Below are 27,500 nucleotides of genomic sequence, written 5' to 3' on the forward strand. Positions count from 1 at the left end.
ACACTTCCCATTCCCATACACTGCTCCTGCTTTGACGTATAGCAAATGTCTGCTTGCTTTTTAGTCTACTAGCCATTTCCGTTGCTTAGTTTTTATTTATTAGTCCTCATTGGTCGCGTTACTAAACGTTCCTGTTCTCCCTTTGAGCTTCTTCGGTAGTGGTTACTGTATTTATGAGCATTGTATGTCTGTCCTGTTTTTTTGTTGTGTATTTTTTGTTACTGGCAGAGCTGTGTCACTTATTTTGCCTCTTGTCACACTGTGTAAAAGAGACTTCAGTCTCAATGTGGTTTTTACTGGTTAAATAAAGGTTAAATAAAAAATAAATAAATGTGGCTCAGAGCCGACCCCCTAGAGGCCCTATAGAGCGTCGCAGTCCCTCCCCCTTTCAGAACAACGAGTGGCCCAGGAAATGAATCCCAATGCATTTTGACCATAGGCATTTCTTACAGTATTTATTTAACCCTCTAAGACCCAGCGTTGCTTTTTAGCAACAATTTTATTTTATTTATGTTTATGTTTTTTTTCTGTTATTTTTTCACCTAAATGTCATCAATGATGTTCATTGCAATGCCATTTCAATGCCATTGGTCATGATATTTGCATATAAATACCCCCCACAGAGGCTGAAATTCACACAAATAAAAAATGTCTGGACTCTGTGCAATTTTGAACATTTTTTAACCTAAGACTTTTGACCTTTAACCCTAATAAAAGTAGGTAAAATAATTGTAATATATGTTTTTCCGTGATCATTAGAATGTCTAGAACATGTTTTATTCATTATTGTGAAAGATATCCCCAAAATGTAAATTATTAATTTATTATATTATATAATTATGGTTACGCCGCGGACAAAGCCAACTCGGATCGTGACAAATCATGACAATGAACACTATGTTTTGGGCCGATCAAATAATTTATAAGAAGAAAAACAAAACAAATAGTGTTGTCTCCTGCCTTTATTTTCTTCTTTGTAATGATTTGATCGGCCCAAAACATTGTGTTCATTGTCATGATTTGTCACGATCCGAATGATGGACTTAGATGGTTCTTAATGCCAGTTGTCCTGTCTTATTGTGCCAAAAAATAGCCGATCTACAAGCGCACAACGCGTCGCATATTTTCAGCATGCAACCAAGTGTAAAATGACTACAGGATCTCTTGTCCACTAGAGTCCCTTCCTAACATTTTAGTCTAGTTTTTGTTGACGAAATTGTCAGTATATTTAGTCTTATAGTTTTAGTCGTCGTAGCTTTAGTTTTCATTTAGTTTCCATGTAGTTTTCATTTAGTTGTCGTCAGTGGAAAAAGGTAGTCGACGAAAATGTTTCGTCTTAGTTTTAGTCGACGAAAACAACACTGTTTTGAATGTCTGGTCTGTACTATAGTGCATTTTGATAAAACGATGTGTGCAATTCCACATGACTGCTGCTGCATAGCACGTTATGAACACTGAAGACAAGATTGTGCAAGAAAGGTTTGAGCGTAGAGAGACTTCAGCCTACCTACTGTATCTATTCTGTACCTGTACTGTGAACGCTGTCTAACTCTATGTGAACAGCTGTCAGCAACTCACCAATGTGCAGTCTACAGTAAAGAAATAAGCCCAATATCTCTGTCCAGCCAGACAGTATTATCCGCCTAAATAGATTTCACTAAAGCTTGCCAAGCTGATTCTGTGTGTGTGTGTGTGTGTGTGTGTGTGTGTGTGTGTGTGTGTGTGTGTGTGTGTGTGTGTGTGTGTGTGTGTGTGTGTGTGTGTGTGTGTGTGTGTGTGTGTGTGTGTGTGTGTGTGCGCGCGCGCGCACACACACACCTGCGTGCGTGGCTGCATGCGTGCGTGTCCATCTCGTGTATATATCCACTTCTGGAGAAGTGGATATATACTCGACTTTTACCCCAAAATGACATGATTTCCATGTTAATTCAAACAATAATTAATGTCACATATTTCCAAACAGCACTCTGTTTAGAAGGCAGTATAGGCCTATTGAAAGGAACCACAATACTAAAGGGCCACTTCACCCCTTTTGCAACCAGAGCTTATTTTAGTGTGTGTGTGCGTGTGTGTGTGCGTACAATATGTTTATTGTTGTATTTATTTTTCAGTCATGACGCCATGTTCATGACAAAAACCTGTCTCTTATAGTCAGACAACTATTCCACAATCTCAAAATGCTGTATAGTTTGGAACTACAGCTCCCGAAATCTGAGTAAGGATTCAGAGCTTATTTATGAGCTTATTTCCTTTTCTGCTAAAGCAACAAGCTATATATGCTTAGATGTTTTCTATTCATATTAGGATAAATGTGCGCGACTGTAAAGACGAAATGGAAGTGGCGAGGAGGCTCTTTATAGTTTACTCATGATCAGAGCTTCCGTTGCTCCAGACTGTATGATGGAAGCATTTATATTTTACTCATGATCAGAGCTTCCGTTGCTCCAGACTGTACGACGGAAGCATTTATATTTTACTCATGATCAGAGCTTCTGTTGCTCCAGACTGTATGACGGAAGCATTTATATTTTACTCATGATCAGAGCTTCTGTTGCTCCAGACTGTATGACGGAAGCATTTATATTTTACTAATGATCAGAGCTTCTGTTGCTCCAGACTGTATGACGGAAGCATTTATATTTTACTCATGATCAGAGCTTCCGTTGCTCCAGACTGTATGACGGAAGCATTCCTATTTTACTCATGATCAGAGCTTCTGTTGCTCCAGACTGTATGATGGAAGCATTTATAGTTTACTCATAACAACTCTTCCGTTGCTCCAGACTTGTATGATGGAAGCATTTTGGAAATTGCAAGAGGCAACAGTCTGGCTGCCTGGCATGAAAATGATGTGGTCTCACTTCCTTCCAGGACTATAAAGTCACACCTACACGCAGCCTACCCCCCTCACCACAAGGAGGCACTAAAGCATTATGGGCATTGGAGGAATTCATCAATCCAAGCACACGTTATTGTTCTGCAGGCCATAGAGTGCACATTTCTGACTCAGCCTTACATCACCCAGCAGCATTACAAAAGCAATCCTTGTTGCCTTGATTGCCTCCCACAATTTCCAATTGGAAAGGAGTTCCAACGAAGGCTTTCAATAGAGCTCCATATACAGTATGGGGACAATAATATACCCCTCACTCAGGTGACCCATTATAACATAATGCTTAAAACACCAAAAGGGGTTCCGCCCAGAATGGGTTAAGACATACATTTTGTGCATGAATAAATGAATGAAAATGAATGAAAATGAATGAAAATTAATGAAAATTAATGAAAATTAATGAAAATGAACGAATGAAAATGAATGAAAATGAATGAATGAATAAATGGTAAATGGTGCATTTATATAGCGCCTTTATCCAAGGCGCTTTACAGAGATTGTGCATTACATTCACACACACATTCATACACCGATGGCAGCGGAAACCATGCAAGGCACCAACTAGCACATCGGGAGCAATTAGGGGTTCAGTGTCTTGCTCAAGGACACTTCGACAGTAACTCTGGGGGAGCCCGGGTTCGAACTGGCAACCTTACGGTTACCATCCAGGCACTCTACCCCTGAGCCACCGCCGCCCCGTATGAATGAATGAATGAAAATGAATGAATGAATGAATGAATACATGACACCACCACCACACTGCTATGAAGGCGTTGGAGGGTGATTTCACCACGCTTGCATGTTATGTCTATATAGACGAATCCACAGAGGGTTTCCTGGGTGCGGGCGTGCGGCCATTACTGAGGTGTACCATTAAGCACAGCAGCACTGATTAGCTACACCTGGCCTATGCAGCACCTGCTCCATGGATTACCCCTCAGTAATGGCCGCGCCCAGGGCACCCCTCTGTGGATTCGTCTATAGATGGTTATGTCAGCATCATATTCAGCGAGCCTGCTGGTACAGTATAAGGTGTCGTATGATTTTTCCACCCATCACCGTCAGAATCTCACTCCAGATCACGCTATATATAATGTAATATTATAATATACAGCAACATATAATAATGTAATATACAGCAACATCGGAGACATCGGGCCCCGATGCTGCTTGGTTGTTTGAAGACGAGCCTCGTGATCCTGTGTGCTCATTACCCAGTTGGGCAGCAGCAGCAGCCAGACACACAGTGACAGCGTATGGCCAAATGTGCCTTGATTATTTTATTGTTTGACGTTTTAACCCATTCTGACCTGAGATCAGATTCTAAAAATGTCTATTACATCCTGACAGTTTCATTATTAACCCATTCTGACCTGAGATCAGATTCTAAAAGTGTCTTCGATTTTTCAAAAATAGCAGACCTACAAGCTCGTATCGCGCCACTCGGTGGCGCGATATGAGCTTGTAGATCTGCTATTTTTCAATAGCTAAAGCATAACGTGATGCCAACACCAAAATTGGTGCCCGGTCAGAATGGGTTAATTTATGTAGGTCTACAATATTGATGAGGGGAAGGGGAGTTCTGTAATCAAGCCTTATGTGTAAATCCAGATTACACATTTTAATCCATTCTGACCTGAGATCAGATTCTAAAAATGTTCTTCTACATCCTGACAGTTTTCTGAAAAAACTATGTTTCTATGTCAGTCGTTCTTCGATATTTCAAAAATAGCAGACCTATAAAAGCTCGTATCGCGCCACTCGGTGGCGCGCTATGAGCTTGTAGATCTGCTATTTTTCAATAGCTAAAGCATGACATGATGCTGACACCAGAATGGGTTAAAATGTACTGTAAGACGTTAGTTATACCCGTTTCTTTTTACGCTGACATCAGGAGTGTTATACCTCTAAACTGGCTTTGGCTGGCTGCCACACACTCTTTTATAGGCCTCAAGGGAGGCCAGGTGCTCCCAATGCATCTAATTGGGAAGCTTGGGACTACAGCCCTGCGACGGGAGCGGGAGCAGGCTCCCGCGAGACCCAACTCAAACTCCCGCGCATGCAGGGCTCTACTTGGGACCTTATTGGCCGACGCCTACATAGATACTGTATGTGGGGGAAACACACAGACAGGGTACCGTACACTACCAGAGATAGACACAGACAGAGATAGACACAGACAGAGATAGACACAGACAGAGATAGACACAGACAGAGATAGACACAGACAGAGATAGACACAGACAGAGTACCGTACACTACCAGAGATAGACACAGACAGAGATAGACACAGACAGAGTACCGTACACTACCAGAGATAGACACAGACAGAGATAGACACAGACAGAGTACCGTACACTACCAGAGATAGACACAGACAGAGATAGACACAGACAGAGATAGACACAGACAGAGTACCGTACACTACCAGAGATAGACACAGACAGAGATAGACACAGACAGAGATAGACACAGACAGAGTACCGTACACTACCAGAGATAGACACAGACAGAGATAGACACAGACAGAGATAGACACAGACAGAGATAGACACAGACAGAGTACCGTACACTACCAGAGATAGACACAGACAGAGATAGACACAGACAGAGATAGACACAGACAGAGTACCGTACACTACCAGAGATAGACACAGACAGAGATAGACACAGACAGAGTACCGTACACTACCAGAGATAGACACAGACAGAGATAGACACAGACAGAGATAGACACAGACAGAGATAGACACAGACAGAGATAGACACAGACAGAGATAGACACAGACAGAGATAGACACAGACAGAGATAGACACAGACAGAGTACCGTACACTACCAGAGATAGACACAGACAGAGATAGACACAGACAGAGATAGACACAGACAGAGTGCCGTACACTACCAGAGATAGACACAGACAGAGATAGACACAGACAGAGATAGACACAGACAGAGATACACAGACAGAGTACCGTACACTACCAGAGATAGACACAGACAGAGATAGACACAGACAGAGATAGACACAGACAGAGATAGACACAGACAGAGTACCGTACACTACCAGAGATAGACACAGACAGAGATACACAGACAGAGTACCGTACACTACCAGAGATAGACACAGACAGAGATAGACACAGACAGAGTACCGTACACTACCAGAGATAGACACAGACAGAGATAGACACAGACAGAGATAGACACAGACAGAGTACCGTACACTACCAGAGATAGACACAGACAACAGCCTACTAGTATTGAAGTATAAGTAGTGGTGTTGTTGAGTATTGTAGACTGCAGAGTGTAACAACAGCTAGTTTCTTTCAACTCACTTCCAAATGACAAATTAGCAAGATGGCACCCCATAGCATAGCAGCAGACAGCATGGTTAGCACCTCATAGCATAGCAGCAGACAGACAGCATGGATGGCACCCCATAGCATAGCAGCAGACAACATGGATAGCACCTCATAGCATAGCAGCAGACAACATGGATAGCACCCCATAGCATAGCAGCAGACAACATGGGGCACAATCAATGGAAATCCATCAATGAAAATCCATTCAGCAAAAAAAATACAATTCAATTCTGACCTTTGATGTCTTCAATGATGTAGTAATCCATAATCAAGGGCAGACGCTGTTGTGGAGTTGCCCAGTAAAGCATAAGTCCTCAGGATACAACATGTTGTACAGTAGCCTATAGGCTAGCTCCTCTAGGGACTGCTGACTTCATTTCTTTCCAAAAACTTTGCAATAGACGTTTGCATTGTGAGGCTAACATCTAGGATACTCTCAGAGAGGCTTCTCATTAATATTTAATCATAAACAAAGACACAAGTTTCTGGTGTGAAGACAAACTAATCTGCTGCATTCTAGAAACAAGCACATGATGACAGGCCTCAGGCAGGCATGACCAATCAATCTATGCAGGTACAGATGAACAGGCATGACCAATCAATCTATGCAGGTACAGATGGACAAACTAGAGGCAGTGCCAGTGGCTTCGGATCCAACTAGGAAAATTAATGATAATACCTACACCTACTGCCATATTTTGCTAAATTGAATGCAGTGATTGCATTCACATTATGTTATGCAATGACGCTACTGTCATCATAATTATTATTTTCTGGCTGGGCCGAGTTCAGAAATACCTGGGCCTAGGCCCAGATATTTCTGTTTTAATTCTGTTTTAATTTAGTTTTAGTCACATTTTAGTCGCCTGGAATGTTTTAGTCTAGTTTTAGTCGACTAAATGTCATAAGATTTTAGTCCACTAAATCTACAGTTGATTTAGTCGACTAAAATGTATTTTGGCGGGCCCGTCGTAATGACTGATTCTACACTTGCCGAAAATAGCAGATCTACAAGCTCACAATGCGTCGCAGCACAACACGTTGTGAGCTTGTAGATGTGCTATTTTCAGCATGCAACCAAGTGTAAAATGACTTAGCTGAAATGGCCATAGCCGTCATCACAAATGTGATGAGGTGGCTATGGCCAAATTTAGCCCAAAGGAAAAACCGAATGCTTCAAATGGATTCAGAATCATGAAAACCCCCTAGTTTGACATGTCACATGCTACTTAAAGCATGATGAAAAACTGGAAAATGGTGGGGTATACAAAAATGGCCATAACCTTTTTTCGCGATGCAGAGCAGACCTCTCTCATTCTGTGGACCTTAATTCAAGATTCAAGATTCAATAATTTATTTGCCATGTCAACAAGTGATAGGAATTTGTCTTGGTTCATACTCAACATATACAGACAACCATAGATACACAAACAAGAAGGACAGTAGGCTACAATACAAAAACAAAAACCATCAGCATAGGAAATTACATTCAGTTTCTTTTAAAGTGCTATATGTATGTACTATGAGTTCAGATGTCTAATGGCTACAGGGTAAGTGCTATCCCTGCAGCGATGTTGAGCTTTGGATACTTCTATATCTCCTGCCTGATGGGAGGAGATTGAAGAGGTGATGTGCAGGATGGGAGTTGTCTGCAATGATTTTATTTGCCTTCCTAATTACCATACCATACCATACCATCTTTATTTATATAGCACATTTTAAAACAACAACGTTGTACCAAAGTGCTTTACAGTAAAACATTAAAAAACAACTTCAACATTAAAAAACAACTTCATTTAAAAACCACAAACAACATGCACAGTGTAATTATTCTGGTGGAGTAGAGTGAGGAAAGTGTAGGGAGGCTGCATCCAATGTTTTTTGATGCGCGACGTACTACTCTTTCCAGCTTTAATTTGTCTTGAGAGGTTGTGTGACCAAACCAGACAAGCATGGAGAAGGTGAGAACACTTTCAATAGTGGCCCTATAGAAGTGAGTCATGGCTGCTTGGCTGACTTTGAACTTCTTAAGCTGCCGCAGGAAATAGAGACGCTGGTGTGATTTACTTATTATGAGACTGGTGTTAAGATCCCATGATAAGGATTCATGGATGGTGGTCCCTAGGAACCGGAAGGAGGACCACCAATGACCAAGTGAATAGAAAAAAAGAAACAAATAACACGTAGTCTTATGGGCAGCCGGCCGTAGCTGAGTGGGTATATGAGGCTGTCTGTTCATTGGATGGTCACTGGTTTGCACCGGGGGCCCAGCCAAGCTATACTGTAGGCGTCGAGGTGGCCTGAGCAAGACACTTAACCCCGCACTGCTCCAGGCGCTGTGCAGTACGTATATGCGCCCACTACTATAACACCATATCATGTGAATGATGTGATGCAGACAGTGTGCATGCTGCTGCTTTAACCTGAGAGAGATGCCTAAGGGAGGCATGCCTTCTTCTTTATTGAAGGGATATGCCTTCTGAATTGTAATTATGGACGAGTCTCTGAATGAATCCTGATGAGTTTTCAGACAAAAGAGAACTGCAGGCCGGTCTCGGTGTCAGTGGATTGCAGAGAGCCTCTTGCAAAGCCTGGCAGCACAGAAGGATAGGATAGGATAGGATAGGATAGGATAGGATATAGGAGGAGGAGCTGTAGCTTTTTATTCCCATTCGTTTGTTCTCCACTCCGCCATACTCTGTGGCCCCCTGGTGGTCAGGTGGTGCGCACTTAACCCATTTAGACCTGAGATCAGATTCTAAAAAATGTCTTCTACATCCTGACAGTTTTCTGAAAAAGCCATGTTTCTATGTCAGTGGTTCTTCGATTTTTCAAAAATAGCAGACCTACAAGCTTGTAGATCTGCTATTTTTCAATAGCTAAAGCATGACACAATGCTACCAAAAGGGGTTCCCGCCCCAAATGGGTGTAAAAGAAATGGCTTCTAAACAGTTTTCTAAAAAAATCACACCCGTGTGAAGTGAGGGGCGCTGATATATTAAAGTCTAACTCATGTTGATTATAGGTGATGTAATGGTGATGTAAAACAAACGGTGTCAAAACAAACATTAAATTGTCTATATTGTTAATGACATTTAATGTTTGTGTTATAGGGACAAGATGACGTAAACAGTGAACAAGTAAAAGGACAACTTTATTAGAAAATAAACCAATAAAACAGTACATATAAAAAGTTTAAAAACACATCACCTTGGAAATGCAATTCTGAACAGGTGGGTTGTCAGTGCGGATTTGAAGGTGGGAAGTGAGGGGGGGGGGGTCTCGGATGTGTTTGGGGAGAGCATTCCATGAGGGTAGGGGGCTGCAGCCACAGAGGGGAGGGGGCTGCAGCCACAGAGGGTAGGGGGCTGCAGCCACGGAGAAGGCCCTGTCGCCCCACAGAGGGGAGGGGGCTGCAGCCACAGAGAAGGCCCTGTCGCCCCACAGAGGGGAGGGGGCTGCAGCCACAGAGAAGGCCCTGTCGCCCCACAGAGGGGAGGGGGCTGCAGCCACGGAGAAGGCCCTGTCGCCCCACAGAGGATAGGGGGCTGCAGCCACGGAGAAGGCCCTGTCGCCCCACAGAGGGGAGGGGGCTGCAGCCACAGAGAAGGCCCTGTCGCCCCACAGAGGGTAGGGGGCTGCAGCCACAGAGAAGGCCCTGTCGCCCCACAGAGGGGAGGGGGCTGCAGCCACAGAGAAGGCCCTGTCGCCCCACAGAGGGTAGGGGGCTGCAGCCACGGAGAAGGCCCTGTCGCCCCACAGAGGGTAGGGGGCTGCAGCCACAGAGAAGGCCCTGTCGCCCCACAGAGGGTAGGGGGCTGCAGCCACAGAGAAGGCCCTGTCGCCCCACAGAGGGTAGGGGGCTGCAGCCACAGAGAAGGCCCCGTCGCCCCACAGAGGGGAGGGGGCTGCAGCCACAGAGAAGGCCCTGTCGCCCCACAGAGGGTAGGGGGCTGCAGCCACGGAGAAGGCCCTGTCGCCCCACAGAGGGGAGGGGGCTGCAGCCACAGAGAAGGCCCTGTCGCCCCACAGAGGGGAGGGGGCTGCAGCCACAGAGAAGGCCCTGTCGCCCCACAGAGGGGAGGGGGCTGCAGCCACAGAGAAGGCCCTGTCGCCCCACAGAGGGGAGGGGGCTGCAGCCACAGAGAAGGCCCTGTCGCCCCACAGAGGGGAGGGGGCTGCAGCCACAGAGAAGGCCCTGTTGCCCCACAGAGGATAGGGGGCTGCAGCCACAGAGAAGGCCCTGTCGCCCCACAGAGGGGAGGGGGCTGCAGCCACAGAGAAGGCCCTGTCGCCCCACAGAGGGGAGGGGGCTGCAGCCACAGAGAAGGCCCTGTCACCCCACAGAGGGGAGGGGGCTGCAGCCACAGAGAAGGCCCCGTCGCCCCACAGAGGGGAGGGGGCTGCAGCCACAGAGAAGGCCCCGTCGCCCCACAGAGGGGAGGGGGCTGCAGCCACAGAGAAGGCCCTGTCGCCCCACAGAGGGGAGGGGGCTGCAGCCACGGAGAAGGCCCCGTCGCCCCACAGAGGATAGGGGGCTGCAGCCACGGAGAAGGCCCTGTCGCCCCACAGAGGGGAGGGGGCTGCAGCCACAGAGAAGGCCCTGTCGCCCCACAGAGGGGAGGGGGCTGCAGCCACAGAGAAGGCCCTGTCGTCCCACAGAGGGTAGGGGGCTGCAGCCACAGAGAAGGCCCCGTCGCCCCACAGAGGGGAGGGGGCTGCAGCCACAGAGAAGGCCCTGTCGCCCCACAGAGGGGAGGGGGCTGCAGCCACAGAGAAGGCCCTGTCGCCCCACAGAGGGGAGGGGGCTGCAGCCACAGAGAAGGCCCCGTCGCCCCACAGAGGGGAGGGGGCTGCAGCCACAGAGAAGGCCCCGTCGCCCCACAGAGGGGAGGGGGCTGCAGCCACAGAGAAGGCCCTGTCGCCCCACAGAGGGGAGGGGGCTGCAGCCACAGAGAAGGCCCTGTCGCCCCACAGAGGGTAGGGGGCTGCAGCCACAGAGAAGGCCCTGTCGCCCCACAGAGGGGAGGGGGCTGCAGCCACAGAGAAGGCCCTGTCGCCCCACAGAGGGGAGGGGGCTGCAGCCACAGAGAAGGCCCTGTCGCCCCACAGAGGGGAGGGGGCTGCAGCCACAGAGAAGGCCCTGTCGCCCCACAGAGGGTAGGGGGCTGCAGCCACAGAGAAGGCCCTGTCGCCCCACAGAGGGGAGGGGGCTGCAGCCACAGAGAAGGCCCTGTCGCCCCACAGAGGGGAGGGGGCTGCAGCCACAGAGAAGGCCCTGTCGCCCCACAGAGGGGAGGGGGCTGCAGCCACAGAGAAGGCCCTGTCGCCCCACAGAGGGGAGGGGGCTGCAGCCACAGAGAAGGCCCTGTCGCCCCACAGAGGGGAGGGGGCTGCAGCCACAGAGAAGGCCCTGTCGCCCCACAGAGGGGAGGGGGCTGCAGCCACAGAGAAGGCCCTGTCGCTCCAGGGTTTCAAGCAGGCCATGCTAAACCTAACCTGACGCTGCCAGATGAGGGCGGTATTGGGTAACCATGTTCCCCAACACAGCACTCATCTGGGATCTCTCAGGCAGTTGAGCTGACAAAAATCCGTTCCGTACCGGACCAATCAGCGTGAGCTAAGGGCGGGATATGTGCGAAACCGGATGTGAAGCTATATAGACACGTCAATATGATTGGTTGTGTTTGCACGCCCACACGGTGATAGACAGACGGTCCCATCCAATCATCTACCAAGTATCTTGAAAAAAAGGAACAGCCCCGTCATGAAATTTGCTTCCGCGATCCCAGATCCCAATAAGCTGTGAAACAAATTTGTGTAGCAAGCTTCTTGGATCTGGCAGCGTCAGGTTATGCTAAACCCCTTACCCCAAAACTACTTTGCCTTTTTTTTTTACTGTTTAGATTTTTGTTTTAATAGTTCAACCATTCGATCTACATCGACACGTTGTGAGCTTTTAAATTGGCCTTTTTAACTATTCAAAAATGTTTTCCAAAATAGTAAAAAAAAGTAGTTTATAGGGATCAGGGGTTTAGCCTATGCATCTCCATATTTCAATGCTTCTCTGCATCATGCCACCAATGTCACACAAAAGTGTAGCAAAAATAGCCGATCTACAAGCTCACATTTGTGTTGCATTGCATCGTGTTGCGAACCTGTTTATGGTTTATGTGCTACTTTAAGTGGTTAAGTCTGTGTGTGTGTGTGCGTGTGCGTGTGCGTGTGTGCGTGCGTGCGCGCGCGCGTATTTGTATTAATCTTTGCTTAACCGCACGTGCAGCGAAGAATGTTAAGATAGCATATGGTTTAGACAAAATAACGCTTGGGTTGATGTTTGCCTGCTGTAAAGCACTTTGAGCTGCATTTCATGTCATGAAAGGTGCTATACAAATAAAGTTTTATTATTATTATTATAAGCACTATATATATCACCCATTCTTGAGATAAGGGACAAAACTTTTTTCAAACTGGATTTTTTTTTTTTTTAAGATACATTCAAATCAAATGGATGTATTTGTAGACACAGGTCTCAACTACCAATATTGAGAAGGAACAGGTTTTTCGCATAACATTTCTTTCTAAAATGGGACATTTATGCACTTAATACCTGATTCATGTCAACTCCGTCAGACACACTAAAATATTTTTTAATTGAATTTGATAATTTCAACAATAATATAAAGTCCTCAGTTATCTTATACTGGCTTTCAGTAATCAAGTTAAGTAATACAATTATTTTAATATAGTTTTTTTCCAATATCACACTATTATGAAATATCCAATTTCTCAAATCCGTCATTTCAACCTCTATTTTCAATATTATAACATGAAAACCATGTAAAAAAAAAAAAAAATCATCATTACGTATCATTTCAGTTGGTGTTTCAATACATATGCACAAAATATTTAACATCGAATTTTCTATTTCTTTGGAAATTAACAAAAACATCACGGGACGAACGTCTGACGGAGTTGACGAACATCTGACGGAGTGGCCCTGTGACCATGGCAGCCATTTTCAAAATGGCCGCCACCTGCTGTTATTTTACAATAACTCAAGTTCTACACCACCTAGGATCTTGATGCTGGTGACTAATCATACATTTTCAAGGATGTGGGATACATTGGTACTATTTAGATTTGTCCTGTGACCATGGTAGACATTTTTAAAAATGGCCGCCAACTTTTTGTTATTTCCCAATAACTCAAGTTCTACACCACCTAGGATCTTGATTCTGGTGACTAATGCTACATTTTCAAGGAGGAGGAATACAGTTGTACTATTTAGATTTATCCTGTGACAATTGCAGCCATTTTCAAAAATGGTGGACCTGCTATTATTTTACCAATTTAGTCAGGGAATATTATCAGAATAATGTCAAATCTGTGATTACATTTCTTACCAAGAATTTTTTCACCAATGTGTTTGTAAAGGTGTCTACTAACATATCCCACATTGGTTTCTATTGAACCACCCTAGGGGTATTTTTGACAGCTGCTGAAAGTTGGGTACCATACCAAGTGGCTATGGCCAAACTAGGGAGTCTATGGCCAAACTAGGGGTCAAACCCCTTCGGCTAAATTCGGCCATATATCCACTGGCCCAAATGTGCTGACCTCATTTTGTGATGACGGCTATGGCCGTTTTCAGCCCAAGGAGTGTTCTTCGTGCATAGCTAATGCTTGGAATGCATTCAGAATCATGCAAACTCCCTAGTTTGACATGTCACATGCTACTTAAAGCATAATGAACATTTTGCCTTATATAGGTTGTTGATGGTACCCCAACTTTCAGCGGATATGTTAGTAGACACCCTTCCAAACACATTGGTGAAGAAAATTCTTGATAAGGAATTTATTACCAGATTGTATTAATAATCCCCTGACTAACTCATCTTCTAGACCACCTAGATCCGACTTCACCAACAGAGACCCGATTGACACCTAAACAACAAGTTTGGACAGCCCCACCAATTAGTGTTACGGAAAATAGCAAGTGTCTACCCTAGGCCCAGAGGGAGACACAGAACTTTGATGCGGCTCAAATGTTGCACGACTCCTCAAAAAGCTGCCACCAGAGATGAGAGCTGAATTCTGCCGCACAATGCTCTGCGGCCCAGGAGCAACCAACACCATGTTGGAGTTCTCTGAGTGGTTGAAGCACGAGTCCTAGCCATATAGCCTGTGCAAAGGCAAACACCTTGAAGACCTGCTTGAGGTGAACAGTGAGCAGTGAACAGTGAGCGAAAGACTGAAGACAGAAGATCTGCCTTCAGGACTATCAGGCAGGATGTGCAGACACTGAAGGCATCAGTGTCGTTCTGTGTCCCCAGCATGTCAACCAAAGCAATGTTACCAAATCAAAGGAGCCTTCACCTCAAGTCACCTGGGGCTGGGTGAGCAATCGTATCCTGTATCTAGCCTCACAACTAAATACAGACACTTGGCCAGACTGCCGTTTGAAAGGGTCAAACCCTTCATCCTGATTGGGGAAGACCACCCCACCTAATCACACCAACCGAACAAGTGAGGTTGGGGCCTCCAGGTGGGCCAGCAGCCATCTGCACAAGACTGGGCTGGACCCTGCAGGAAAGCAATCTCCAGCCAAGACAATGTAAGTTGACTATAACAGAGCCCCAGAACACAGAGCTCATGAGAAGGATGGAGAAACACTGGCAGGAGGCCACCAAGATACAACGCCACACTGCAGTGGCCAGTGAAGTCAAACTGTGCGTCTTGTGTACCTGAAAGGGACAAGTCAAAGGCCAGAAAGCCCACCTCCTTTTAATGTCCTGTCAGTAGCAACTCAACCTGCAGCTGAAATAAGCCCTGACCCCTCCCAGAGAAAGTTCATCCTTGAAAATGTAATGATTAGTCACCAGAATCAAGATCCTTGGTGGTCTAAAACTTGAGTTATTGGTAAAATAACAGCAGGTTGGTGGTCATTTTGAAAAACAATGGCCTCCATGGTCACAGGACAAATCTAAATAGTACCACTGTATTCCTCATCTTTTAAAAATGTATTATTAGTCGCCAGAATCAACATCCTAGGTGGTCTAAAACTTGAGTTATTGTAAAATAACAGCAGGTGGCGGCCATTTTGAAAAACAATGGCTGCCATGGTCACAGGACAAATCTAAATAGTACCAATGTATCCCACATCCTTGAAAATGTATGATTAGTCACCAGAATCAAGATCCTAGATGGTGTAGAACTTGAGTTATTGTAAAATAACAGCAGGTGGCGGCCATTTTGAAAAATGGCTGCCATGGTCACAGGGAAAATCTAAATTGTACCACTGTATCCCTCATCCTTGAAAATGTAGTCTTAGTCACCAGAATCAAGATCCTAGGTGGTGTAGAACTTGAGTTATTGTAAAATAACATCAGGTGGCGGCAATTTTGGAAAATGGCTGCCATGGTCACCACGAGACAAATCTGTGATGGCCCTATAGCCAAAAATGTTCCTTAAGGCATGCTCTAACTGTGTGCCAAATTAGAATACGTCCCATTATTCAAAAACTATAACTTTATTGTTTTAGGAACACTTTTGTCAACTCCGTCAGATACATGTCAACTCCGTCAGACACAAAACCTGACGGAGTTGACGTCTGACGGAGTTGACAAAATGTCATTTGTTTTCATCTTAACCCTCTGTAGTACAATGTAGCCATTTTGTTTTTGCTTCATTTGTTAGCTAAACCTAACCCTAAACTAAAATAATAAACATTATTTTGGAATTCTTAACAAAGATCATAATAATGTCCTGACGGAGTTGACATGTAAAAGCTGTGACCACCCTGATATCAACATTGTTTGTTTAAAATATCAAACAATTGGATGCTTGTCAGACCAGGTGCTCCACTGTTGCAACAAATACAAACGGGACTTGGAAAAGGAGTCTTCAGGCTAAATCTGTCGACAATATTTTCTGATTAATTTAAGACTTTAAAAAAACCTGACGGAGTTGACGGGAGACGTGGGACACACATTTGATATGAGATAACTAATGGAAAAAATAAATTAAAATTATTGTGTATATTGTTTGCTATGTTGTTGACAATCTACTTTAATTTAGTATGTATATTTATGTGATTGTGACAGTATTAGACACTTTTTTAGCAGTTTGAAATTATGACCACTTGCTGGGGACAGGCTAAATACAGGCGTTTTTGGGTACAGTGCCTGCTTTTAACTAATTCAGATGGCATATGAAAACAATTATAATGAAATGAATGGCATAATAATGCACAACTGTATTACATGTAACTTTGCAAGTGCTTTTATTTTTATTAAATTAATTTATTTTTAACAATAATAAGGCTCTTATGTGTGGGACATGTTTTTTCCACTTTTGTCCCTCATCTCAAGAATGAGTGATATATATATATATATATATATATATATATGCTAAACCTCTGTTTCTGTCAGTGGTGATCAAACCTTTTGTTCAAGTCAAGGAATGATCTGCATTTGGCTGCAGTCCCCCATCTGAAAACATGTTGTTCCAGGGACCACCTTGCAAAGGAAAGGAAAGGTACTATGTTTACCCAGGGTAACAGGACTAAGGAAAGGAAAGGTACTATGTTTACCCAGGGTAACTGGACTAAGGAAAGGAAAGGTACTATGTTTACCCAGGGTAACTGGACTAAGGAAAGGAAAGGTAGCCTACTATGTTTACCCAGGGTAACTGGACTAAGGAAAGGAAAGGTACTATGTTTACCCAGGGTAACTGGACTAAGCTCAATAACTTGTTTACAGCCAGGCCCTGCTCATAGAACATTTCATGGTAGAGGTTCAATGCCTTGCTCAAAGGGCACTTCAGCGGTGGTAATTTTAACGTGCCGGTCCGGGGATACGAACTATAGCGACCTTCACGATATCAAGACCGCTCCGCAAACCGTTCGGCCAACCGCTGCCCCAGAAGCAAAGATTTGAGTTAAAAAAAAACGTCTGCTCTGAAAGAATATATATTAAAACATTTGCGCCACATTTTCACAATAAAAAATAATAATAGCAGATCTACAGGCTCGTAGCGTGGCACAGAGTGCCAGAGTGCTATGAGCTTGTAGATCTGCTTTTTTTTCAATAGTGTAACATAATGCTTAAAACACCAAAAGGGGTTCCCATCCTGGATGTGTTAAGTGCGTGCAGTGAACGGACATTATTTTTAAAAGAATGTATTTTGGCCTTGGTATTTTGTGTCTTCTGTTGGTAATGGCTGCCTCCATGCATTTCCAATGGGAGTCACATGGTTTGACACAACATTGTTGTTGTATGAGGGGGAGGGGGGGGGGGGCAGTCGAAACACAGCCGAAAACCGTGCAAAAAAAAATGTCATCGTAAGAATTGATCAACGTGATCCACATAATGTACACTATATACACTGTACAAAACCCCCCCCCCGAAAAAAAAATATTTTCTTTCGTCAAAAGGGCACATTGCTGTCCAGAGGGGCAAAGGCCAGGTGCTCTAGCACCCCCTAGTGTCTATCTGTGCACGCCACTGCATCCGTGATGCGTTGAGAACTTGTATAGGTCGACCTAGACAACGTCGTGGCGGCGAAGTATATAAGAAAACTGCCCTGCCTCTCTGCCTGTTGCTTAGTTACCGCCCCCCCCCCCCCCTCCGACACACACACACACACACACACACACTACACACACTCATTTTGTTTCCGTTATGTATGTATGACATATGGTGGTTAATCCATTCTGACCTGAGATCAGATTCATATACGAGGTTTCCACTGGACACACACTGGTCTGATGAACCAATTCTGACCTGAGATCAGATTCTAAAAATGTCAGTCGTTCTTCAATTTAAAAAAAAATAGCAGACCTACAAGCTCATAGCGCGCCACTCGGTGGCGCGCTATGAGCTTGTAGATCTGCTATTTTTCAATAGCTAAAGCATAACATGATGCTGACACCAACATTGGTTCCCGTTCAGAATGGGTTAAAGAGCTGTAATGTAAGTATGATATACAAGTTCGCTCGCCAGTAGTACAGTACAGTACAGTACAGTACAGTACAGTACAGTACAGTACAGTACAGTACAGTACAGTACAGTACAGTACAGTACAGTACAGTACAGTACAGTACAGTACATCCGCATCTTTCTTTAGTTATTTATTGCACTTTACTGTGATTGTGATACTATAAACTGTGAATACTCTATAGCACTTTTTTATATTATATACCTTCTCTTATTGCAATTTGCACTTCTCTCTTGATACTCTTGTGACTTGTACTTTGCTGCTATACTGTGTATTGTCTTTTGTGCATTGTCTGTCTGATCTCAGGTCAGAATGGGTTCATCAGACCAGTGTGTGTTCCAGTGGAAACCTCGTATGAATCTGATCTCAGGTCAGAATGGGCTAGTACTGACTATGTAGGCAGAGGAGGGTGATGGAGCTCCCATGGCCCCCCCGGGCTGGCTAGTTGTGCTGTATATGTATCGTAAAAATAAAAGGACTCTTTAACCCGTTTAGGCCTGACGTCGAAATTATTTATTAATTTTTTTCTGAATCAGTGGTTTTCAATATTTCATGTCAAGGACCCCCAAAAATACCACCATCTTAAAATGTGTCGTTCCAGGGACCCCACCTCCCCGAAGCAAAGATTTGAGTTAAAAACGTTCGCTCTGAAAGAGTATATATTCAAAGTTTTGCACCACATGTTCATGAATTTTTCAAAAATAGCAGACCTATACAAGCTCGTAGCGCGCCTGCACTCGAGCTTGTAGATCTGCTATTTTTCAATAGCTAAATTATAACATAATGTTTAAAACACCAAAAGGGGTTCCCGCCCAGAATGGTTTAAACATTCAGCACACTGTGAAATAAATATATTTAGCAAGCAAAATCATTTATGTGAGGGTTTTTTTTTTTCCTTTTCTTTTCTTTCTGGAGGGACAGAAGGGACTGTGGCGCTGCTAGGAAGGAGCGCAGTGTGTTGGCTTTTTAACCCATTCTGAACGGGAACCCATGTTGGTGTTAGCATCATGTCGTGCTTTAGCTATTGAAAAATAGCAGATCTACAAGCTCATAGCGCGCCACCGAGTGGCGCGCCACGAGCTTGTAGGTCTGCTATTTTTGAAAAATCGAAGAGCGACTGACATAGAAGACATTTTTAGAATCTGATCTCAGGTCAGAATGGAAAACTGTCAGGATGTAGAAGACATTTTTAGAATCTGATCTCAGGTCAGAATGGAAAACTGTCAGGATGTAGAAGACAATTTTTTTTAATCTGATCTCAGGTCAGAATGGTAAACTGTCAGGATGTAGAAGACATTTTTTTTTAATCTGATCTCAGGTCAGAATGGTAAACTGTCAGGATGTAGAAGACATTTTTTAGAATCTGATCTCAGGTCAGAATGAAAACTGTCAGGATGTAGAAGACTTAAAAAAAAAATCTGATCTCAGGTCAGAATGGAAAACTGTCAGGATGTAGAAGACATTTTTTTTTAAATCTGATCCCAGGTCAGAATGGTAAACTGTCAGGATGTAGAAGACATTTTTTAGAATCTGATCTCAGGTCAGAATGGGTTAACTTGTGGGTTCAAGGGAAGAGGAATTAATGCTTTGTTCTCAGCTGGAACTGAACAGTAGGTTTTATATGGAATTTATTTATTTTAACCCATTTTGGGCAGGAACTTCCTTCTGGGTGTTCTATAAGCATTATGTTATATAGTTTATTGAAAAATAGCAGATCTACAACCGAGTGCCGCGCTATGAGTATATGAACAAGTATGAACTTGTAGGTCTGCTATTTTTGAAAAAGATTGTGAAAATGTGCCTCAAATCTTTGAATATATGTTATTACAGAGTGAACATTTTAACTCAAATCTTTGCTTCTGGGGAGGGGTCCCTGGAACAACATATTTCCAGATGGGGGGGGCATATTACATATAATTTTTGGGTTCCTTGACATGAAATATTGAGCACCACTGATACAGAAACATAAGGTTTTTTCAGAAAACTGTTAAATTTCTTTTTTTTTAATGTCGACGTCCTAAATGGGTTAAAAGGTTTTTAACTTATTTATTTTTATCCAGAACCCAAGTATAAGCAAGGTCACATTTCAGTCATTATTGTTGACTGTGTCGCAGGTTATGACTGTACGGAAATTGGCTTGCTTGATTTATGGAAATTGAACAAGACTGAGCAGGACATTCAGTAGGCTACAGCCTGATTTAGTTTTTGTTTTTTAGAGGTGCAACTTTCCATTGTGCAAACATGCGTGCTTCTATACAGTAGAGAGGTTGATGTGATAAACAGTTTGTATTGTTGGTCGAACTTATGCTTTAACCCCTTCTGAATGGGAACCCCCTTTTGGTTAAGCATTATGTTATACTTTAGCTATTGAAAAATAGCAGATCTACAAGCTCATATATTATTTCAGAGTGAACGTTTTTAACTCAAAATCTTTGCTTCTGGGGGGGGGGGGGGGGGGGGGTCGGGGGGTCCCTGGAACATATTTTCAGATGGGCGTCAGCGGCCAATTACTCTACATATAATCTATAGGGGGGTCCTTGACATGAAAATGTTTGAGCACCACTGACAGAAATATGGGGTTTAACCCTGTTGAGCACCACTGACATAGACATATAGGGTTTTTTTCTGAAAACTGTCAGGATTTAGAAGACATGAGTTAAATGAGTTAATTCATTATCATTGTTTCTTCCTTCCCTGTAGCTGTTGATCGGTTTGAGTGACAGCTGTCATGTGTCAAGCTGCGCTGAGCAATTAAATTATTATATATATAGCATCGTTACCTGTCCAGTCTACTTTACTATATACAGTACAGTATAAGAAATAAAAAAGGACTTGACTTTAATGAATATAAGAACACACAACGGAGTCATAGAGGCTACTCTAATCCATTCTGACCGGGCACCCATTTTGGTGTCGGCATCATGTTATGCTTTAGCCATTGGAAAATAGCAGATCTACAAGCTCATATCGCGCCACCGAGTGGCGCGATACGAGCTTGTAGGTCTGCTATTTTTTGAAAAATCGAAGAGCGACTGACATTTCTAGAATCTGATCTCAGGTCAGAATGGGTTCATCAGAGCAGTGTGTGTCCAGTGGAGACCTTCGTATGAATCTGATCTCAGGTCAGAATGGGCTAATCCGTAAAACCGTAATCCTTCCTCAAGGCAAACAGAAACAACACACGCGTCCGTCTCATTTTAATCCACCACATATTTGCCTGTGACATTTACTTAACGAGCGACAGCGCCGGGAGATAGACATCTGTGAGAGGATGGAGCTGGAGAGGACATGTGGGGACGGAGAAAAGGAGCTGCTCTCAGTTTATCCACCTATAGAAAAAAGGGCTAACCTTTAACGGCCTGACTGGGGTTTGCTGAATATGCTGATGAAATTAGCCTGGCGGACGGTGAGCGGCTGTGGGCCGTGTTTGTTTAAATGCATGTAGTTTGTGGGAGTCAGACAGATGGCGGAGGGAACAGCGCATGAGGAGCGCTTGATATTCATTAAAAAAAAAAAAGCTAGCGCTGAGAGCAGTGAGGCCCCTTCTCTGCACTCCTTTCTGAATAATGAATAGACGAAAGGAATTAGAAAAACAAGAGACAGGTGGTATTTTCTCATATCTCTCTTTGGCTTTATACTCTCTGCATGTTCTTTTCTCTATAACTTGCTGCTGGTAACTGGGTAACTGGACTAAAGAAAGGAAAGGTACTATGTTTACCCAGGGTAACTGGACTAAGGAAAGGAAAGGTACTATGTTTACCCAGGGTAACTGGAAAGGAAAGGAAAGGTACTATGTTTACCCAGGGTAACTGGACTAAGGAAAGGAAAGGTACTATGTTTACCCAGGGTAACTGGACTAAGGAAAGGAAAGGTACTATGTTTACCCAGGGTAACTGGACTAAGGAAAGGAAAGGTACCATGTTTACCCAGGGTAACTGGACTAAGGAAAGGAAAGGTACTATGTTTACCCAGGGTAACTGGACTAAGGAAAGGAAAGGTACTATGTTTACCCAGGGTAACTGGACTAAGGAAAGGAAAGGTAGGCCTACTATGTTTACCCAGGGTAACTGGACTAAGGAAAGGAAAGGTACTATATTTACCCAGGGTAACTGGACTAAGGAAAGGAAAGGTACTATGTTTACCCAGGGTAACTGGACTAAGGAAAGGAAAGGTACTATGTTTACCCAGGGTAACTGGACTAAGGAAAGGAAAGGTAGGCCTACTATGTTTACCCAGGGTAACTGGACTAAGGAAAGGAAAGGTACTATATTTACCCAGGGTAACTGGACTAAGGAAAGGAAAGGTACTATGTTTACCCAGGGTAACTGGACTAAGGAAAGGAAAGGTACTATGTTTACCCAGGGTAACTGGACTAAGGAAAGGAAAGGTACTATGTTTACCCAGGGTAACTGGACTAAGGAAAGGAAAGGTACTATGTTTACCCAGGGTAACTGGACTAAGGAAAGGAAAGGTACCATGTTTACCCAGGGTAACTGGACTAAGGAAAGGAAAGGTACCATGTTTACCCAGGGTAACTGGACTAAGGAAAGGAAAGGTACCATGTTTACCCAGGGTAACTGGACTAAGGAAAGGAAAGGTACCATGTTTACCCAGGGTAACTGGACTAAGGAAAGTAAAGGTACTATGTTTACCCAGGGTAACTGGACTAAGGAAAAGAAAGGTACTATGTTTACCCAGGGTAACTGGACTAAGGAAAGGAAAGGTACTATGTTTACCCAGGGTAACTGGACTAAGGAAAGGAAAGGTACTATGTTTACCCAGGGTAACTAACTGGACTAAGGAAAGGAAAGGTACTATGTTTACCCAGGGTAACTGGACTAAGGAAAGGAAAGGTAGGCCTACTATGTTTACCCAGGGTAAAACCATGTAGTTTTTGTCAGTGAAAAAGGGTAGTCGACGAACATTCTTTCGCCTTAGTTTTAGTCGACGAAATCAACAATCTGCTGTATAGAGCGTTGCAGTCCCGCCCCCTTTCAGAACAACGAGTGGCCCAGGAAATGGTTCTCCATTAATTTTCTCCATAGGCGTTTCAAAAAGTATTTATATAAAGACGGTTACGCCGCGGACAAAGCCAACTCGGATCGTGACAAATCATGACAATGAACACTATGTTTTGGGCCGATCAAATAATATGTAAGAAGAAAAACAAAACAAAGTGTTGTCTCCTGCCTTTATTTTCTTCTTTCAAATTATTTGATCGGCCCAAAATATTGCGTTTGTTGTCATGATTTGTCACGATCCGAGTTGGCTTTGTCTGCGGCGTAACCGTCTTTAAATAAATACTTTTTGAAAAGCCTATGGAGAAAATGAATGGAGAATCATTTCCTGGGCCACTCGTCGTTCTGAAAGGGGGCGGGACTGCGACGCTCTACACCCATCACTGTGATATGCATCACTGTGACACCCATCACTGTGACACCCATCACTGTGACACCCATCACTGTGACACCCATCACTGTGACACCCATCACTGTGACACATGCATCACTGTGATATGCATCAGTTTCGTCGTCCGTCAATTCCAGTTGCAACTGGTTTGTTTCTCTGATGGAATGCATTGGAGAGAGCCGGGGAGGGGGAACAGGAATAACCCATTTAGGCCTGACCTCAAAATTTTAACAAATTCTTCTAAAAATCCTCCAGTTTTCTGAAATAAATATTTTCACGATTTTTCAAAAATAGCAGATCTACAAGCTCATAGCGCGCCACTCGGTGGCGCGCTATGAGCTTGTAGATCTGATATTTTTCAATAGCTAAATTATAACATGATGTTTAAAACGCCAAAATGGGTTAAACACGGTTTCTTGAATGACTGCGACCTGTAAAAGAATCAGTTGAGGAAGAGGAAGATACAACATACAGCATTATGTTTGCATTTTATTTTCTTCAATTTCCGTGTAGACAAAAAACAATCCCTCGAGACACAAGGAAATGATTACAGTGGCAGTAATGAAAAAAAACTAAAGAATACAATAACACAAAACACAACAAAGCAAACAAACAAAGCATAATGTTCAAACACTGCCAGACATGGTTTGAAACGTCTTTGAGTTTATTCGGTACTTTGCACAGGGGATTAGGATGGTGATGAAACAACTCGAATGAACAAGAAAGGAATCACGGCATGCAAAATAAACTGCATGAACAGACTTAGGCATAAACAACTCAAACACTCAAAGGGACATGCTAATAATAAACGAGAAAAGAGCAAACTTTTACGTAATTATATAATGCATCATAACTTTGGCACTATAGCGGTGGGGTTCGCACAGTAACGCAAAAGGCAAATGTTTGTGCGTGGTCACAACCTGAGGCCCCCCCCCCCCCCCCCCCCCCCCGATTCCCAAAATACCCGAGATGGACCCGAGACCTGCACGGGTCGGATCCGTGTTTTTTTTTTGTTTTTTTTTGCGGCTTACGCCTTTATTGATTTTTTAAGGGACAGACAGTAGGCTGACAGGAAACGGGAGAGAGATGGGGGGATGACATGCAGTAAAGGCCGTGTCGGGTCCGGGAGTCGAACCCGCGGCACACCGCGACTGGATCACCAGTCCGGTGCCCAGACCGTTACGCTACGGCCTGGGCCCGGATCCGTGTTTTAACATCATAATCACTCAGGGAGGCGGGGCGGATTTGGCCATGACGTCCCGAAGAACTCGGGTCTGTCTATAATTAAGTGTAATGCCCGCGACCGCGTGCGCGCCGCACACGCGGTCGCGGGCATTACACTTAATTATAGACAGACCGTGTGACCGTGTGTGCGGTGCGACCACGTGCGCGGCGCGACCGTGACACGCAGCACTGGTGAAAGAGAAACTGTTGCTGTTTAAAACTTGTGCAATGTTTTAAGCTGGTTTGGGATAAGATAAAGACTATATTACTGCAGTGCAAGAAACAAAAGTTGAGCACTATATTATGCAATGCATGCGTAGCGCGTAGGCTATACCGTACTGCAAGGCAAGCCAGCTGCCACTGCAGCCTGCCAGGAGGATTTGAATTGAAAACACAGGCGTACGTACAATCTTTTATGTTTATAGGTGGTCTATGGATAGAATCCATACACTTTCGGGAAAGTCTTGTCGAACATTATTAGATCTGTAAAAAGGTAAGTATCTACATGTGTATGATTACAGTCATCTCGTTCAGTCAAAACAAGTCCAGTCCAGTAGAATAATTGGCTTGGCTGCAACCGTTCCAGGCATCAAGCATCTTTATGTTTACTCTAAAAGCTTATATAAAAGTGTCACTCTCTGGTATAACTGTGGGATTTTCTGCCTAACATAATGTCTAATTAGAGGAAGACAAAGGTATTTTATGTGACTGGGGTACGTAGGTCAAACCTAATGCTTAAGTGTTGAAACGATGCAAAGCATTTCTCTTTCTAACGGTGGACAGAATGACCTATAGCCGCGCAGCCAGCGCCGAATACCCAGGATGACTCTGGTGATGAAAAGGAGAGATTTTAGAATACCCAGGATGACTCTGGTGATGAAAAGGGGAGATTTTAGAATACCCAGGATGACTCTGGTGATGAAAAGGAGAGATTTTAGAATACCCAGGATGACTCTGGTGATGAAAAGGAGAGATTTTAGAATACCCAGGATGACTCTGGTGATGGAAAGGGGAGATTTTAGAATACCCAGGATGACTCTGGTGATGAAAAGGAGAGATTTTAGAATACCCAGGATGACTCTGGTGATGAAAAGGAGAGGTTTTAGAATACAAAGTATGATAATAATAATAATAATAATAATAATAAATAATAAAAAAAGGATGAACTCTGGTGATGAAAAGGAGAGGTTTTAGAATACAAAGTATGATAATAATAATAATAATAATAATATTAAATAATAAAAACAGCATGACCCTGGTGATGAAAAGGAGAGATTTCTGCAGGCATGAATGGAGACGTCACGCAATTTGAGAACAGATTTCTTAAACTTCAAAATCTTCAAAGCATTTTCCGCAGACATTTTTCTTGTCCTGCGGGGACTCAGAAAGAGAAGAGTTCATGTTTTATTGCTGTCGACTCTATAACGAAGCCTTGAACAGAGGAAAGAACAGGTACTAGTTGGTGAGGGTTCAAACATGACAACATAAAAGGAGTTCCAAGGCACTCTGTTCCAGTCAGTGACAAAAGCCTTTGTTGTAGCTAGCGGCATGGCAAAGATCATTAAAATACACAAGGTGCCTACGCTGTAATCCTGGGCGCTATACTCTCACTCTGCCAACCCGGGGAGAGCCCCGAACTGAGCTCATGCTTCCTTCAGTGCATGAGGAGTGATCTTTCCACCTGACAGGGGGGAGTTTTAGCAGCTATAGGACCAGGTATTTCCAGGTATTCGGCGTGTGGAAGGAACACGTTATTCCAACCAGTTCATTTCACCTCCATCAGGCGCCCCGGCTGGCCAGGGGGAGGCAGTATAGAGACTAGGATCACTGCATGTTTTTTGTGTTTTGGAGCAACACGTGAGGGTACCTACCCTAGGGGACACGGGGAGAACACGTGAGGGTACCTACCCTAGGGGACACGGGGAGAACATGTGAGGGTACCTACCCTAGGGGACACGGGGAGAACATGTGAGGGTACCTACCCTAGGGGACACAGGGAGAACATGTGAGGGTACCTACCCTAGGGGACACGGGGAGAACACGTGAGGGTACCTACCCTAGGGGACACGGGGAGAACATGTGAGGGTACCTACCCTAGGGGACACGGGGAGAACATGTGAGGGTACCTACCCTAGGGGACACGGGGAGAACATGTGAGGGTACCTACCCAATAGGGGACACGGGGAGAACATGTAAGGGTACCTACCCTAGGGGATACGGGGAGAACATGTGAGGGTACCTACCCTAGGGGACACGGGGAGAACACGTGAGGGTACCTACCCTAGGGGACAAGGGGAGAACATGTGAGGGTACCTACCCTAGGGGACAAGGGGAGAACATGTGAGGGTACCTACCCTAGGGGACACGGGGAGAACATGTAAGGGTACCTACCCTAGGGGACACGGGGAGAACATGTGAGGGTACCTACCCTAGGGGACACGGGGAGAACATGTGAGGGTACCTACCCTAGGGGACACGGGGAGAACATGTGAGGGTACCTACCCAATAGGGGACACGGGGAGAACATGTGAGGGTACCTACCCTAGGGGACACGGGGAGAACATGTGAGGGTACCTACCCTAGGGGACACAGGGAGAACATGTTAGGGTA

General features: G+C 44.3%; 1 protein-coding gene across 1 annotated transcript in view; it reads right to left on the reverse strand.

Annotated features, from left to right (window-relative positions):
• The window catches only part of LOC310867051 (kelch domain-containing protein 3-like), a gene marked incomplete at both ends in the record, with an annotated part of 41,956 nt that overhangs the window by 7,429 nt on the left and 7,027 nt on the right, over positions 1–27,500 (reverse strand). The window contains 8 exons of the mRNA XM_083776844.1: positions 5,032–5,037; positions 5,196–5,201; positions 5,312–5,317; positions 5,460–5,465; positions 5,576–5,581; positions 5,722–5,727; positions 5,868–5,873; positions 6,048–6,053. Of these exons, the coding sequence (XP_083632970.1) occupies positions 5,032–5,037; positions 5,196–5,201; positions 5,312–5,317; positions 5,460–5,465; positions 5,576–5,581; positions 5,722–5,727; positions 5,868–5,873; positions 6,048–6,053 (48 nt within the window). The remainder of the gene's footprint in view (positions 1–5,031; positions 5,038–5,195; positions 5,202–5,311; positions 5,318–5,459; positions 5,466–5,575; positions 5,582–5,721; positions 5,728–5,867; positions 5,874–6,047; positions 6,054–27,500) is intronic.

This window comes from Protomyctophum parallelum, assembly GCF_964188405.1.
Source record: "Protomyctophum parallelum genome assembly, chromosome: 11".
NCBI lineage: Eukaryota > Metazoa > Chordata > Actinopteri > Myctophiformes > Myctophidae > Protomyctophum > Protomyctophum parallelum.